At 38.6% G+C, this 17,171-nt stretch overlaps 3 protein-coding genes and 1 long non-coding RNA gene across 6 annotated transcripts in view; 3 read left to right on the top strand and 1 right to left on the bottom strand.

Moving 5' to 3' along the window:
* Positions 1–555, bottom strand: part of LOC143418619 (uncharacterized) — a 52,460-nt gene extending 51,905 nt beyond the window's left edge. For both annotated transcript variants that reach the window (XR_013098638.1, XR_013098639.1), the window contains exon 1: positions 326–555. This is a non-coding gene — a long non-coding RNA (uncharacterized LOC143418619). The remainder of the gene's footprint in view (positions 1–325) is intronic.
* Positions 541–5,899, top strand: parp3 (poly (ADP-ribose) polymerase family, member 3). 2 transcript variants are annotated; one of them, XM_004544834.5, is made up of 11 exons: positions 541–737; positions 1,025–1,227; positions 1,307–1,432; positions 1,700–1,882; positions 2,094–2,232; positions 3,050–3,273; positions 3,369–3,524; positions 3,661–3,747; positions 3,829–4,006; positions 4,092–4,235; positions 4,726–5,899. In XM_004544834.5, the coding sequence occupies exons 2-11, from the start codon at positions 1,042–1,044 to the stop codon at positions 4,899–4,901; spliced, it is 1,599 nt and encodes a 532-aa protein (XP_004544891.1). In that variant the 5' UTR covers positions 541–737; positions 1,025–1,041; the 3' UTR covers positions 4,902–5,899. The 2 variants fall into 2 exon arrangements, with proteins under 2 accessions (XP_004544891.1, XP_012772976.1); XM_012917522.4 differs by having other exon boundaries at positions 1,025–1,191.
* Positions 5,900–6,657: 758 nt separating this feature from the next.
* On the top strand, positions 6,658–10,842 carry gpr61l (G protein-coupled receptor 61-like). The gene is made up of 2 exons (XM_004544831.3): positions 6,658–6,922; positions 7,812–10,842. The coding sequence occupies exon 2, from the start codon at positions 7,864–7,866 to the stop codon at positions 9,166–9,168; it is 1,305 nt and encodes a 434-aa protein (XP_004544888.3). The 5' UTR covers positions 6,658–6,922; positions 7,812–7,863; the 3' UTR covers positions 9,169–10,842.
* A 2,621-nt stretch (positions 10,843–13,463) lies between these two features.
* LOC101469442 (caveolin-2-like) lies at positions 13,464–15,769 on the top strand. Its single transcript, XM_004545347.2, has 3 exons — positions 13,464–13,631; positions 14,208–14,395; positions 14,602–15,769. The coding sequence occupies exons 1-3, from the start codon at positions 13,479–13,481 to the stop codon at positions 14,756–14,758; spliced, it is 498 nt and encodes a 165-aa protein (XP_004545404.2). The 5' UTR covers positions 13,464–13,478; the 3' UTR covers positions 14,759–15,769.
* Positions 15,770–17,171: the final 1,402 nt, after the last annotated feature.

The following is a 17,171-nucleotide window of genomic DNA, read 5'->3' on the forward strand; positions in this document are numbered from 1 at the left end:
CAACCTATTCACTCCACAATTTTAGCATAAAATATGCATATAAGTTTAAAAAAAATGACTGCAATAATTTTTTTTTATCAAGTTGCAGTAAGTCTAACATGTTCAATCTCACACATTTAATGTCAAAATATACTGAACTGGAAACATCAGGTAATTAATATTTTTGCTTAGCAAGACTGTTTGCTAGAGTTTTTTTTTAAGTTAAGGGAGCTGTGAAAATGATATTATATAGCAATTTGCTACTACATAAAATTCTATGAATATAAAAATATTTAAGCTGATATATAAAATATATTTTCCATGAAAATCCGAAAAAGAAACGCACAGTTGTGAAGCTCCTACTGTTGTTAATCGTGGACCGGATGAAGGGAAAGCAAGGTGATTAATCCTTTGAGAAAGTACCTCTGTTATATTAAATAGCTATAGGTAGGGCACAGATAGTCACAGAACTTAAAAGTCCAGTTCATTTTGGCCTTGGTCCTCGCTTAATCCACCTGTGAAAGGCACAAACGAGCCTCACACCGGACTCAGCTAGCTAGGTGGCGGTATAGCCGTTTGTCCGCTCCGTTGACTCCAGCAGCAGAAGAGGAGGGCACAACTCAGCTCCAGCACTTCCGTGTTTTGTGAAGTGATTGTAAACTTACAGAAAATTATAGACACTCACTTACAGCCGGTGTTCTGCATTGGTGACGAGGAACATCTTTGAGTCTGCTGTTAGCATCATTTATCGTTACAAGGTGAGTCCCGTACACAGGGAAATTCTTGTTGTTTTTATGATAAATAACAAGGGGCGGAACTGGTCCAGTGTCTGCGCTGCTTCAAAACATATCAAAACTACTGTTGCAGTGTCGGGTGTTGTTTTTACTAATGGCAGATAGTCTGTAATTATCGGTAACGGATGTGTGGGGACTACTTCGGCTTGTTCTGATGAACAGTCAGAGATGGTTGTATGAGCAGTGCAGGCATGCCGGTGAACTTGTCCAGTCATGATGTCCAGAGACCAAAGTGATAAGTTTGTGTACAGGCCTTTCAGTTAGGACCATGGCACCAAAGAGACGAGCTGCTTCTGCTGCCAAGGCTGGTGGAAAGAAGGTCAAACAAGAGCCTGAAACACCAAAAGCCAAAGATGCCTTTACCTCTGCAAAGGAAGCCCTGCTGGCTGCAGGGCCACAAGTAAAAAGCAACAAGAAGGTAGATGAACACTGTTCATTGTCATCCTGTGGAGAGGTAGGACACGTGAAGTAGGGCTTGTTAGTGCAGGAGCAGAAAGCTGATTTTGATAAATGTTCTCTAATGTCTTCACCAGGTGTATGAGGATTACGACTGCATGCTCAATCAGACAAATATCGGACATAACAACAATAAGTTTTATGTCATCCAAGTTGTTAAAGCAAACAAGAAGTACTATTCATGGAACAGATGGGGCAGAGTGGTGAGTTTGTTCCACTGTTTTTTTAAATGCATTTTGTTCTGTTAATTCATGTACCCACCCACACTATGTGTATATATATTTATACATATATATTTATGTATATATGTGTATAGAGAGAGCGTGAGATAGATAGATAGATAGATAGATAGATTCTTTTTCTAAAGGGCTTAGGGGGGAAAAGCAGACATTATTGATTTTTAACCCCTTATTGCTGTGTGTTGACATATTAGCATCACTGTTAGTGCTTCATTTCTAACCTGGTTTCAGGGGGAAGTCGGACAGAGTAAACTTAGTTCGCCCTTTGATAAGGCTGAAAATGCTGTCAAGGACTTTGAGAAGAAGTTTAAGGACAAGACAAAGAACAACTGGAGCGACCGAATGAATTTTGTCTCTCACCCTGGGAAGTACACCTTGATAGAGGTGGATGGAGAGCAAGATGCTGAAATCAAGGTAATTTAAATACCTGATGATTAGGTCAAGGAGCATTGAGTGTGGTTATGAAACCTCAAATTGTTAAAATCACAGTATGAAAAGCAAAGTCTCTAAAAAATAATAATAATAATAATACAAATTCTTCAACTGCGTCTCTAATATTTTAGACTTTTGACACTCTGTATGAGCTTTAGCAGAATCTCCCTGTGCCTTCTCTTGGACATTGCAGGTAGACTGTGTTGATGGCAAGCCAGCCCAGGTTGCAAAGAACGCCCTACCTTGTACCCTCGATGAAGCTACACAGAGCCTCATTAAGCTCATTTTCAGCAATGACATGTTCAAGGAGGCGATGGAATGTATGAACCTAGGTGGGTGTGTCTCACTTGTAAATGTTTTCACACGACAGATCCAGTCTGCAAACACTCTTTGTATTTAAAATACCAGTTGTGTAATGTACCTGTGAAGCTGAAATGGGTGCAGACTTTAAAAATACTCCTGTATATTAAGCCCAACTTGTATTTCTAAGAACTGTAGGAAACAATAAAGAATGCGATGTAAATGATTAAACATTGTTACAAACAAAGGGTAAAGTCTACATCTGCATATCTTCCCTCATCTCAGCATTTTGGACATATATGATTAATGTTCTGGGCTTTGCTAGCTGCAGTAGGCAGAAAGCTAGAAAAGGCAAAAATGAAGAGATAAAACAGTAAAAGCAATCCCAGGCTTAAAACTCGATAGGCTTCTCTCTGCACCTTTGTCCCCTTTGTGCATCCGTACATGTTTCATAGCTCTAAAAGTAAGTGAGTGCTGGCTTCACACATTATTATGCTTAACCCACTGCACCTCCATAACTTGTTTCCTGTGAAGACTTAATAGTAACTATCTGATTTGGTCTGAAAGGTTGCGTGGTTTACGAGAGTGTCCTGTTTTGACTATGCTTTTCTAAACCCTGAAATCAAAAGAAGTCAAAAGAAGGATCAATTGTGTAGCTTCCTCTATGAGCACACTAATCATCTGAAAACAACCTAACCTTACATTTTTGTTTCTAATTTGGAAACCTTTTAAATTGCACTAAAAACACTTTTTGACAAGTGTTTTTAGTGCAATCCTGGGCACAAAAATTATGAAAACATGCAATGATCTGCTTGAGAATTGTGTTTTTTGTATGTGGTTATTACGCAGACATCAAAAAGATGCCTTTGGGCAAGCTCAGCAAGGTCCAGATTGCAAAAGGCTTTGAGGTTTTGGAGGAGATTGAAGCTGCTATGAATCAAAAAAGTGGAAAAGGACGTCTAGAAGAGCTTTCCTCAAAATTCTACACCACAATCCCACATAACTTTGGCAGGAACAGACCGCCTACTATTAATGACAAAGAGATTGTGGAGAAGAAAAAAGAGATGCTCTTGGTAAGATTTTCTGGTTCATAAATTAGGAGAAGCTTTGTCTCGCTGTGCTGTGTTCTCATTCCTAAAGTCTGTTCCCTGTTGTGTGTTTTTTACAGGTGTTGGCTGACATTGAGCTTGCCCAGACTCTGAAGTCAGAGACTGAGAAGGCTCAAGAAGAGATGATACAGATGGTTCCTCACCCTATAGACCAAGACTACAATTCTCTCAAATGCAAGCTGACTCTGATGGAAAAGAACACAGAAATGTTCAAGGTACTGTCTCTTACGTGACTAAGTCTTATAAATACAAAGGTTTTGGACTGCTGCTTATCTCAGATCTGCTATTCATGTTGTTTTATACAATAGTAGCAGTTGTGTTATTTCCCTCTTTGTGTTTTCACATTTGAAGATCATAGAAAATTACCTGAAAGCGACTTCAGGTGACTATTACAAACCAAAAATTCTCAATGTTTGGGAAGTCGATCGAGAGACAGAGGTAGGCACTACAGCCAGTTTTATTAAGTCAAACACAGAAAACGGGCGTCCTCTGACCGAAAGCACATGTTCCGCATTGCAGGGGCAGCGCTTTAATGAGAACGATAATCTGGAGAATCGGCGTCTGCTGTGGCATGGTACAAACATAGCAGTGGTTGCAGCTATCCTGAAGAGTGGTCTGAGGATAATGCCCCATTCGGGAGGCCGTGTCGGTTGTGGTATCTATTTTGCCTCTGAAAACAGCAAGTCTGCATGTTACGGTAAGGCTAGAAGCAAGAAACAAGACAATTTTGGGTCTTTATTGGAGTCATAACATTGTACTTTTCACTTTCTGTCCATTTTCAGTGCGCCCTTCCAAAAATACAGGAGTGATGTTTCTCAGCGAGGTCGCCCTTGGCAAAGAGCATACCATTACCAGAGACAATTGTTCCTTGAGGACGCCTCCGGCCGGGTATGATAGTGTGGTGGCACGAGGCATGGTCGAACCAGGTGCAGTACTTTTTACGTTTTGTACGGTAAAATAATACCTTTTTATAAAGAAATATACAATGTCACAAAGTAAACTATCAGCATATTGAGAGATCTGCGTGCCTTTTGTCCTTGAAATTATTTGGCAGTTTGGATGAAGTTTAATTTCCACTGGTAATTCATGACAAATTCATTAAAAGAAACTTGCTATTCATGTTATCAGATTGTGTCAGTTTCCCCCAAATGAATAAAAATATAAACATTTGAAAATCAGAGTGGCAGTAGCTTTTCTGTGTGCAGCTTACATGATCTCTCTGTGCTCGCTGCCTTACCTCCGGCCCAAAGACATGCATGTTAGGTGAAATGGTGACCCTAAATAGGCTGCAGGTGTTCATGTAAGCACCTTGTGGCCCGTAGTGCACTTTGAATGATAAATTAGTCCGGAAAAGTGCAATATGAATGCCACCTCCTGTCAATTTTGTTATATCACTTTGTGATTCTTTGATTTCAGATCCGTCCAAGGATATCTTCATCACCCAGGAGGGTAAGAAGGTTGCTGTGCCTCAGGGTAAGCCAATAAAGCAACCCCAGTTTTCTGATAGTCACTTCAGCAACAGTGAATATCTCATCTACAAAGAGAGTCAGTGCCGCCTTCGCTACCTGCTGGAGCTAAATATGTATGGCTAATTCTAACCAAAGAAAAATGAAGGTCCTTTTGTTTGTTTCTTGGTGATGGACTTCCTACAGTCCTTCTGATAAGGCTATGGTCTAATGCAGTGAATGTGGATCTGTTCATTTTAGATGCACTTTTCTGTGCCTTACGCTTATGTTTGTGTAGTTTGCAAGTTTTTATACATACTTTAAAAAATGTAAAGCTAATATACAATGCATGGTGGTCTTTGCACATTTTTGTTTTTGAATTGAATTAGTGGTTTTCAAACTGGAGGGCTGGACTACGATGTGAAAAATGTAAAGTGAAAACTGATTTCAATTCATGTGATTTTCTTTTTTCTTTTTTAAGAAAAAACAGTAATGTTCAAGTTTTTAGTTGTTGAGAAGCAGTGGATGACTTCTTACAGCTAATGAGGTGGAGCCTGCCATTTTGAGAACCATTGAATTACATATTGAACCTCACCTTCTGTTTGGCGTCTCAGTTCTGTTTCTATAGGGTTTACATATTTGCATATGCATCATTTTGTCTAAGTGACAACGAAGGACACAGTTCTGTGCATCAGAAAGAAAGGGTCTTGAATGTGCACTTATATATGCATTTTGAGTAGTGATAAATTAAGTTAAACTGGTGTGGGAAAGAGGCATAAATGGTACCTATACAAAGACATATTTATGAAAATGTAAAATGCAAATTCTTAGGTAACATTGAAGAACTGTTACAAATGTAAGAAGGCTTCAAGGAGTTTTCTGCTTTGGAAGCCAGTCCCACTATGCCTTATTGGTTTATTCCAAATACAACCACATGGTGTCATTAATGAGAAACTCCATTTTAGATTAAAAAAATGTTTGTAGTAATGCACTATGACATTACGTGAATATAGAATATACTGAAGTGCCCCTGCAACATCTCTTATTATGAAGGCAATTAGTTAAAATGATGCCATAATGGTAATGCACTGACTGTGATTGTAAACAAGTAATCCATAAATAAAGAATAAATCATCTAAAATGTTTACTGGTTGTTTGGATATCTTCTCTTTCGAATTCATAATGTTTCTCATATAATGCTGTGTTTATGTGTTATGTAGAGTGCTTAACACATTTATTAGTCCACCACCCAATGTAATGATTAATCCACCAGCATGTGCAGACTCTTTAATCGGAGTAATATTTTTAATGCTAAAGTAAAGTTATTGTTATTATCTGTGAATTTATCCAAAAATGTATCATCTTACAGAAAAGTGGAAAATGTAGTATAGAATATTGGTGAAGATTAAGATGTTTTCTCTTGTGTGTATTTGTGGTTTCTTTTTTTAATAACAGGTGGTTTAATGATTTTTTTTAAGCACTGTATTGCAAAGGGTTTAAAGGACTCATTTTGCAAGATACTAGCTCACATTGTGCTTGCTGCAAACACTGCTTATCATTTATTTATTAATGTTTAGGAAAGTTCGTATTATGTGAGTGGTGTTCTCTACAGGTATACTATAATCCAGCTCAATGAAACATATAATTTAAGATGTAGATGACCTAAGATCCAGTAAATTGAAAATATTTAAAGTCAAATAGATGTAAAAAGAAAACCGTTGCAGTGCCAACGTAAGCTACATTAAAAACAGAAATAAATCTTTGAACTGGTGGCTGTTAGGACCCAGGAGAGACTGGGCTCTGGAGGAAGACAGAGGAGTGTGTGTCCGCTTGAAAAAACAAAAAACACATCACTCACACAATCACACAATACAATGTGTGACAGTCACCGCCATACACAGCATCAAACAGCAATTGGGGTGTTACTAGAGGAAGGGAGAAGGAAGAGAAGAAGCATCATTTAAAAATGGAAAGCCATCATGGAATTGGGAATATACCTGTCTAGCAGCTCTGAAACTCTTAAACTTTTCATGTGGTATTAACAAGAACAACAAAAAAGCTGGGACTGCATAAACAATATGTGGGATTTAAGCTATAGTGGTGTCAGCACTGACACTTGGTTAACCTATTCAGATTTAACTATGGTGTAGAAACAGAGTGGTTCATGGGTAAGTTATTTCAGTTTGATCTCATTTTTCAGTGCTCTATTTGTTTCTTTATTAAGCAAACAAAAATACAAAAGGGAGTCAATAAATATATTTTCCCCACAATAATGTATGAAGGCACAGAAATTTTTGAAAGTGTACCATTGCAATCTATTTCAGTATCTAGTAGTGGTACTAGTGTGTTCCTACAGCAGGTCTAAAGTAATAACTTGTACTTGTCTACATTTTACCATAACAATGGGTTTATAATTTCAGTTACTTTTATTAGTGTGTCTACCAAAATCTACCAAAATTTGTTCAGTCACAGTTGTGATTATAATAACTTCTACATCACATCATCTCCTTGTAATTGATCCTGACATTGCAAATACAACAAAAGGAGTCAATAATTCCTTCCTGATGAAAACAAAATGCCGTGTGAACAAAGGTTTATCAGATTGCAGTTAGATCTAAATCAGTCTGTAAAACCACTTAGAGTACTGGCTGTTAATGGATTAGACTTTTTAAAGAGAAACAACTCTCCTCACAACTCTTTAATTTAACAGCAGTTTAGTAAGCTGACTGAACGTTGTATAACCATTGTTTTTACTCTAAACGTTTCAAAGTTTACCCATCAATATGTTTACACCAGCTGCTATTATTCTTATGACCTTTTAACAAGTCACAGTGAGGAATTAAATGACTGTGGTAATTTAATTGCAATATATTTCTCAATTAATTCATATTAAATAAAATTGCAAGACATTCTATGGACAGAGGCGATCACATACACAGAGATAAAAAGCATACCTTTTTAATAGATACATAAATACGCTTGTAAAGTCTGCTTTTAAACTACTTTAAAATGTTTATAGATGTTTTATGAGAGTTTTTCCATTTCCTTTCAACACAGATCCACATATCAAGAAATCTGAGATAAAAATGGAGGAAGCTGCGATTTAATAATGGCTGACAAGACCAGGTCCATGTTAGCCTCTGTGGCAAATCATTCTGTTCTGAATCTTACAACTGCCCTGTGGGAACCCAATCCTACCGTTCCTGCTGATGTGGGTGTTGTCACAAGCTCTCAGTCACAGATCAAAGATCTTTTCGGTTTGTTCTGCATGGTTACCCTCAACCTCATTGCTTTGTTGGCCAACACTGGTGTGATGGTGGCGATTGCTCGTGCGCCTCACCTTAAGAGGTTTGCCTTTGTGTGCCACCTGTGTGCAGTTGACTTGTTGTGTGCCATCCTCCTGATGCCTCTGGGGATCATATCCAGCTCGCCGTTCTTTGGAACTGTTGTGTTCACTGTTCTGGAGTGTCAGGTTTACATCTTTCTTAATGTTTTCCTCATTTGTCTGTCCATTCTCACCATCACAGCCATCAGTGTAGAACGTTACTTCTATATTGTACACCCAATGCGTTATGAAGTCAAGATGACCATCAATCTTGCTATTGGTGTCATGTTACTGATCTGGGTTAAGTCAGTCCTCTTGGCTATTGTCACACTGTTTGGATGGCCAGCTTACGGACCTCAGAGCTCGATTGCAGCGGCTCACTGCTCTCTTCACGCGAGCCACAGTCGCCTAAGAGGAGTATTTGCAGTGCTATTTAGTGTGGTTTGTTTCATGGCTCCAGCAGTGGTTATCTTTGCTGTTTACTGTGCTGTGTACAAGGTGGCTCGTTCTGCAGCCCTGCAGCAAGCCCCTGCAGTAACAACATGGGCAAATGCAAGCCCTGCCAAGGATCGCTCTGACTCCATCAACAGCCAGACTACCATGATCACTACCACCCGTACTCTGCCACAAAGACTTTCTCCAGAGAGGGCATTCAGTGGAGGCAAAGCTGCACTGACTTTGGTATTCATCGTAGGCCAGTTCCTGGTTTGTTGGTTGCCCTACTTCATCTTCCACCTGCAGATGTCTCTGACTGGTTCCATGCAGAGCCCTGGGGACTTGGAGGAAGCTGTCACCTGGCTGGCCTACTCCTCATTTGCTGTCAACCCATTCTTCTACGGCCTGTTGAACAGACAGATCAGAGAGGAGCTGGTAAAGTTTAGACGTTGCTGCCTTACACAGCCTTTGGAGTTTGGGGCATCAAGCCAAGAGGGTTCGTTTCAGGAAAACTTCCTGCAGTTCATTCAAAGAACCACTAGTACAACTGAAACTCGATCCAACTGTGCCAACTCCAGTCCCCAACCATCCACTACCCATACTGTGGATCAAGTAAATAAGATACCTGGACAAATACCAGAGGAGCATGCTTAAACAATGATGAGCAGAAGTTGTGTACTGCAGAGCTAATATGTAGTCACTGTAGCTGTTCTTTGTTTTTGCAAGACATTTGATCTTAATCAATATGTTTCTGTCCGTGCTGGGGAAAAGCAGGCCACTTTTGAAGGAATAAGTGATGGTGGACAAAATCCAGTGGCCTCTATAAACAGAAGGAACAGTTACAATAATGCTTTTAACATACATATGGACATTGACAGTATTGTTTTAAGATAGTATTGGAAAAAATCTGTTCAAGTACAAATATAATGTTTAGGATATTTTATCTTTTAATTATGATAAGTTTTCCTATTTAGGTCAAGGGACTGTGGTTGTACTGTAACCGGAAATATTGAAATGATGATCTATTCTCCAACGTAATTTAACCTTTCTCTGATTTCTCAGATTTTAACAGTGTTTGTGGTAATTTTCTATATGTTTATAAATGTAAATCTGGAATGAATGTAAATCTGGAATACTGCAATAATAAGGTCTTGAGAGTTGGTTCCCGGTTTCCTCTCAATAACAAGTATATTATATATCTCAATAATAATGTATATTTAAATGCTATTTTTGTGTTGATATTTTTAAAGTGCTACATGTTTCCAAGCTGTGGGCCTTTCTATTTAATATTCAGGAGCTTGTGGTTATCATATATGACCAAATAATCCCGTAGAAGTGCCAATGCTCTCTGTGTTCAGAGGTCAAATGAACCTGAGGGCTAATACCTTTGAGTTCTTCTGTGCAACAGATATGCTGATGGATCATGGGCATCAGCTGGCTCTGTCGTCGTGGAAATTGAGTGACTGGAGGTGACTCGCACAGCACCAGCGACCTTTCAGCTGGATGTATACTTAAGAATCAGATCCTGATTGGAGTTTGCTAATTCACATTTAAAAGGTCTGGAAGTTCAGATACGGATCATTAACATGCAAAGAAAGACTGAAGGTAGGTCACAGAAGTCCCTGCAAATAAGGGCTACTATAATAGTGACATAGGTATGGTGAGGAAATGATAGTGAATTTACAATGGAAATCATTACTGGGCAATGATTATGCTCTGAGAGTGGTGACAAAGTGCTATTTTATGACCCCTGCTGTTTGTGTTAGTCTTTCACAAACAGGGAAAAAGACAGAATAGTGTGGTTACAGTAAATAACGGCTAACACCATTTCACTTGCTGTACTATACACGATGCACCACTCTTACCTTACTGTAGCTGTATATTTAATCCCTGGGTAAATGCCGTGGTAGCTTTTTTTATTTTATTTTTAATGATGCAGAAGCACACAAGGGAGCATAAAGGACTCTATTATTCAAATGTACAGTTTTGAGATTATAATAATAATACGCACAATTTAGGACTCACACACATCAATCAAGAGATTAATAGTAGGACACACAGTAAAACATTGATGCAAAAATAAATTGTGTAAATGCTGATGTCTTTGGGGATAATGTAAACCACCGATTACTGTACATTTTTACTGTGACCTCAGTATTTTCTCATGACAAGCACAAAATCTTTATGCTCGAATCATTAATTAATAAGTTGTTGTTATTCTGCTTTTTTTTTTCCAGTTAGGCTGTTTTCAGCCTTTGTTGTTGTAATGTTTCCAGTGTTTGTGTGTGTTTGCCTTGAGGACAGCTGGTAAAATTTTGATTACACCAGTTTTTCATAATCAAAGCATTGGATTTTTTTTTCATAAATAAAGAAAAAAGAATAGAAGGTGCATTTATAGTTTACATAGCTTAATAAACTCTTTTGAGAATACAGTAGCACCAATTTAAAAAGGCAAAGCTTCATCACATCACAGCATCACAGCACTGTGTTATAAATTTTACAGTAACAAATTTTACTTGTAAATTACAGTAAACATACCATAAATTAATGAGAATGCTGCTGGAAGTAAACGTGGATGTACACTCTGAAGATCTTAATACTAGCAATCCTATAATACAGTCTTATACTTTAATGGGGAATTTTCTTACCGTGCACAGTCTGGATCACCATCATATCATTTCTCACGACCACACACACACATACACACACAGCTGGTGTGGAAACAGCTTTGAAATGTACGAGTATTTCTTTTACAGTAACAGGAAAAAAGGTCAGACAGAAGTCTGACCTCTCTCTTCAAATCTGACAGAGCTGTGGGGAGTATAAAACAGCAGCGGGTTATTGGTGTTGGGTGCTTTTGTGCCTGTTTGCTGATGTTCATATTATGTGTGGATCTACCACCCTTTGAATCTGAAAATGTAATTCTAGAGGTTCAAGACCTGTCAATAGTTTATATCTGCGCAGATAGAGGAAATTGAAGGATGGGGTGGGGGAAGAAAAGCTCGTTTTAAGATATTTGTTGAGTGTTATCTCATCCGGCTGAATAGTGGCAAAGGAAAGAACACTCACTTTGACACACACATTTCAAAGGCCTGATCTGGAACAAACTGATCACAGACAACACAGACGTATGCACTCTTTGATGTTTTTATTTTGCAGCTGGCGTGAAAATAAAAAATCCAGTCATGAAGATTTGAGGTATTTCAAATCACAGTGTGCCTGCCTCCTTAACAGATCTTCAGGCAATTCATCTGGGCCTGTGAGCTACAGACAGAGGACATAGTGAAATACAGCTATGATGAATGCTGTGAAGAATTCTAGCTCAACACAAATCATGACCTAGACTGTTGTTTTCAGGTTTTATTTTGTACAGTTTTAATACATTTTCAGAAAATAATAATAGAAACACACAATACTATAAGTCATACCACTATGGCCTGGGCTTTGCTATTAGTTTTATTTAATATTATGTTTTCATTTATTGTTTTCCATATGCACACAGAACCTAATCTGGGTAAAGTACACTTGATATTTTAATTCTGGTTGGGTGTTTTAGCAGTATACCCAACCAAGTACTTGTGCAGTGCTTATGCTATCTTTTCAAACTGTAAGTATACACTGCTTTACTGTGATTTTCCTCTTAATTTTTACTGATGATATGACTTTGATTAAAATGATAATTTTATAAGCTAGATTAAACTATGTAAGCAACTTTTAATAATAAGTGAATCTACTGACTGTGAACACAATCATATAACACAGTCTTCCAGGGGCTTTTCATCACAGTGGTTGCCAAACACTATTAATCATCAGCTAATCAGATCCTGCCAACACTACCACAGTACTGCATCCCAAGCATGTGGGGAAAAAGAGCAATTTAAGCATGTGTGAGTGGAATAGCTGCTTTATGTAACAGGGATGTATTAAAAAAAAATGCAATGAAGAACCATGACCAACAGAGTGTGCTACATACCAGTCAATCCTCCTCACATCCTTTTATTTTGACATCTCTAACAAGACCAAGACTTGAAATAATTTTCAACACATAACCGGATAGACGTTGTCTGCAGTGTCTGGCTGTCTTCTTTTTCACAGAATATTAAGTCTTACAGATGCGACAGAGCTGTCTATGATCAAATCTGACACTCTTTACAGCACAGTTGTGCCCAGAATATTGAATTGAAAGATCCATTTGATTAATTCAGAGGGCAGTACCAAAGAACATGTTAAAAACATGCCTACGCCACACACTTAAGTGAAAGAAACCTTCAGCAATACATTTTTAAAGGTCAGGGGAGAAAAAGTCACAATAAAATATAGAAATACACTTAATATGATATGAAATCAATACATAAAGCTCACACTGTAATTTGATGCTTTGAAATGAATGAGGATTCATTTTGTGAGGACAATTTAAAGACTCTAAGGTTTGAGGGTTTTTTTTCTTGATACAAGGAGCCATGCTGAAGTTAAAAAAAAGTGACTACACAGGCACGGTTTTACAATAGACAAACGAATACAAAAAAAATCAATGGGACAGCTTACTTTATGCTGTGAGGGATAGGGACTGCTAGCAAGGAGCTGGTGATTTGGTGAGGAGTCTATATTTAATTGACCAACACTGCCAAACACTGTCGCTGTGATGAAGTAACTCTGTAATGTGAGTGCCAGAGTACTCCCCCTGATCATCACCCTGGCAATATTTAAGCAGGAAGTCAGGACTGATTTGATTCCACAAGTGATGGATATTTCTCATGCAGGCACAAATGAGACTTATAATGTAGTGTGTCACAAAATGTCAAAGCACGGCTGTAAAAGCCAATAAAGGCATTCCTCAACAGCAGTCAGTTCAGTCAGCAGAATACTATGTTCCACCTGGGTGCTAGCAACAAGCCAGCCGTCCTCCTGCTCATCCTCCCTGTTTTCGATGATACCATTCAGACACACAGCGCAGCTTATTGAACATGGAGGACGAAAGATTGAAAGACAAGAGACCATTGGGGGAACTGCTGGAAGTAAAGGTGGATGTTCACTCTGAAGCTCTGGACTTCATCCACAGTGACACGAGGCCTGTGATTTATGACAGGGATCCCAAAAAAGTCAACAGCAGTCTTAAGGTAACCAATGTGCAACCAGCAGAAACATGAGCAGAGAATACACAGTACAGGACACGAGACAGGGAGCACTAAATCTTAGTAACTAAATCTGTGTTTCAGATTTAGTTATTAAGCTGTTGTTGTACACGTGACTCATCCAATTAAAAAGTTTGTAAGAGTAAATTGTTATCCAGTTTGGATAAATTCAGTCCTTGTTGAAAACTTTCCTTATGCTTAATTTCCACTCAATGAAAGAGGAATTACCAGTTTAATAATAATAATGTGTTTCCCAATACTGACCTCAAGTGGACATATGCACACACTCTAATAGTGCTATTAGTGACATGTAAATGATTTTTTATTGTTAGTCATTAATAAAAATTGTGGAGTGAGTGTATTGAAATTTTACTGGAATCTGAGGGAGAGCATGGCAGAAATAGTTTTGGACCACTGTTATAAAGTATTGTTTTGTTTCTCTGATACAGTAACACATTCATTTACCTCATCTCTCATGATCATTTTCTGATATTTGTAACATGCAAACGGCATTCATGCCAGCATAGGAATCACTTACAGTCTCCCTGTTTGTGTCTGGAGGTCATGTTTGAGGATGTGATTGCAGAACCCCCCTCTGTGCGGAGCTTTGATAAAGTGTGGCTATGGAGTCACGCCCTGTTTGAGGTATCCAGACTATGGTGCTACCGATTCATCTCTCTCCTGCTGGCTGTGCCAGTCTCACTGGCAGCAGGGCTCCTCTTTGCTGTGCTCAGCTGCCTGCATATCTGGTAGGACGCTTACACTGTGACAAGCAGACTTACAGACAAGACTGAATAGCTGCACTAGTTTTCTGCTAAGTAAGAATCTTTAGGCAGAAATGGTTGTCACGTTTTCTCTGATACATTCAGGGGACTCTATCCAGGAGTCCAAAATGATTTTCACTTCCTTTTTATTAAATGAGCTCATATTTTGTCCTCTTCTTTGTGTCCTTCAGGTTGATCGTGCCATGTGTGCAGCTCCTTCTCATCAATATGCGCTGGGTTCAGACTGTGTGGGCCAGCATACTGAACATTTTTATCAGTCCATTCTTTACCAGTATTGGAAAGTGCTGTGGTCAAGTCACCATCCTTCTGGCAAAAGATGAAAACTGATGGAAGCACACTGTGTGGAAACGATTGGTTAAAACAGCAATTATGGCACATGAACAGCGGCGACAGACTGCATACTAATTCTGCTGGGAGGGAAATGATCATCTGTATTTTAACCATCTGTGATTATTCTGTTTTTATTCACTTATCGTGTAATTTGTCATGCTGAAATATATAATTAGTCTTCTGTTTTCTAAATATTATAGTGCATTATGCATAAAACCTTTTGGCTGTCTAGATAAGGGCAACACAAAAAGCATACACTGAGGGGAATTAATAAATAATAATTCAATAATAAATTATATTTAAACCTCCTTAATACACATGTAAAAGAATAATCCACTGAAAGCAAAGTGAATGACAAATATTGCAATTAATTTCCAATTTAATCCACCCATAAAATTTGAACTGATTATAAAAACAGATTAGGAGGTTAAGAGCTCTAGCAGAGCACTGGACAGTCCTCTGGATGGACTGATGTGTATGTGAGGTTAATGAAGACAATATGAATGCAATATGTAAAAAAAAAAAAAGTTTCAACACCTGCTAACAACTTTTGGTTTAAGGTTTTGAATCCAGCTATATGCAGTAGTTTCTACTAAACAAGATGATAGCTGAAGGTGGAGACCAACAACTAATTTCACTCTGATTTATTTTTCTATGGAAAAAGGTTCCTCTGAATCTTCTTTTAGCTTGATTGGAAGTAACACGTTTATAACAGAAAGCCTCCTGTGTTAAATGTAGTGTAAATCGAAAGGAGTGGAAGTTTAAGAGCCAGAAGGTGTGCAACCTTGGAACCTGTCTGCCATTATCTGTGGATGATAGTCAAATACAGACCATCATCTGCATATTCAAATAGAGACCTCTGATTGCCTAGTCACCCAATCACATCTGCATATTCCAATTTAGATACACCAATTAACCTGACAAGCAAATTTTTGGACTGTAGAAGAAAGCCCAATTACCCATGCAGACATGCAGAACATGCAAAACTAACTATTGAACCAGCGTGCTTCCCCTTGTGTTTGAGAAATTAAAACAAATCTGTAAATGTTGTGATTCACCTCATTTGTACAGCTTGTAGGATCAAACCTAATATTTGATTAAACAAGTGTAAGAATTTATTGTTATTGGAAATTCATTTCATTATAAATCATATTTTGTATTTGTCTCAAGTTACACACCCAGCAGTGCTCATTGCAAAGGGAGCACCACCTGTGTGCGTAATATAACCTGAGCTAGTGATACCTACTCTACCCACTACATTCTATATGAGTCTAAATATAGGCATGAGACCCGCTTGTGTCTGTGTACATTAAGTGGAAGACAAGAGCCAGTGCAGTCTCAGCTAACTGCGCCGACACCCATGGAGGCAGAGGTATGCCCACCGTGACTCTCTGCAGAGCTATTTCTGTCCGTCTGCCTCAGTGCCAAGAATACACCCCTAATTGGCTTGGCACCCAATCACATGCACTCTGATCTCATTCCACCTCTCCCTCTTCATCTCCGTCTCTACCAACAGGAAACTGGGACAAGGAATGCCAGTCCTTCATCCACAGTCGAGCTTCCTGTACTTCTCTTACACGCAACTGTTTGAGATACATAGCAACACAGAGCTGCCGGTGCTGCTGGTGGTGCTAAGAGCCTTTGAAACAATTTTCATCACAGCAATCTCTGCGCTGCCTCCTATTCCCCACCTCCTTTTTTTGTTGCAGCAATAGTGTATGAGTTTGTTTAGGGAATATACTGATATAGAAAGCTATGACTGATAGCAACAACTGCAGAGCTTAGGAAAGACTGAAGCCTGTTTTATTTTGGGGACTATTGAATTTTATGTATTCGCTGTGACTAAATCAGAAGTATACGAGAAGGCTAAGGACATGCATTTGTGTGGGCTCGTCATGCTCTGTACCACAGCGTATGGAAAGTAATGACTGAGTCACATTGTTGTTATGATTACCATCATGAAAGTAAACATATTGATTAGAATATAAAAGCTAAATTGTTTTTGTTATCTATTTTCCTTAGTATTTGAGCACTCTGTTGTGTGTCAAAACCTTCCCGACAAGCCCTCTAAAAGAATATACAGTGCCTCAAATAATTTATAATACAAATTCTAAGCTGAGAAAAATAGGACATGGAGGATGAGTCTGAGTGTTAAGGTGAACATTAATTAATTACATTACCATTACATTAATGGAACAGAGTGCTGTTATCATTGATTGTTGACGTGCAAACATGTTAAAGTCAATCCTCTAAACGTAACTCCAGTCTTAAGACTGTGTGTAGTAACTAAAGCCACAGGATGAGACTTTCTGCCTCACTTTCGAGTGGAAGTTGGGGCCTCTGTGCAAACCCGGCCCAGTCAGCCCAACAACCCTGTGTGAAATGTGACACAACCCTGGGTTCTCCTTTA

Source organism: Maylandia zebra, linkage group LG5, assembly GCF_041146795.1.
Source record: "Maylandia zebra isolate NMK-2024a linkage group LG5, Mzebra_GT3a, whole genome shotgun sequence".
Lineage (NCBI taxonomy): Eukaryota > Metazoa > Chordata > Actinopteri > Cichliformes > Cichlidae > Maylandia > Maylandia zebra.

Bases quoted from the DNA above. Each gene is read 5' to 3' on its own strand.
- parp3 (XM_004544834.5), top strand. From the start codon at position 1,042: ATGGCACCAAAGAGACGAGCTGCTTCTGCTGCCAAGGCTGGTGGAAAG. The intron at 1,228-1,306 runs GTAGGACACGTG...TGTCTTCACCAG, and splicing joins CATTGTCATCCTGTGGAGAG to GTGTATGAGGATTACGACTG. The intron at 3,748-3,828 runs GTAGGCACTACA...TCCGCATTGCAG, and splicing joins AAGTCGATCGAGAGACAGAG to GGGCAGCGCTTTAATGAGAA.
- gpr61l (XM_004544831.3), top strand. From the start codon at position 7,864: ATGGCTGACAAGACCAGGTCCATGTTAGCCTCTGTGGCAAATCATTCT.
- LOC101469442 (XM_004545347.2), top strand. From the start codon at position 13,479: ATGGAGGACGAAAGATTGAAAGACAAGAGACCATTGGGGGAACTGCTG. The intron at 13,632-14,207 runs GTAACCAATGTG...TTGTGTCTGGAG, and splicing joins AAGTCAACAGCAGTCTTAAG to GTCATGTTTGAGGATGTGAT. The intron at 14,396-14,601 runs GTAGGACGCTTA...TGTGTCCTTCAG, and splicing joins CTCAGCTGCCTGCATATCTG to GTTGATCGTGCCATGTGTGC.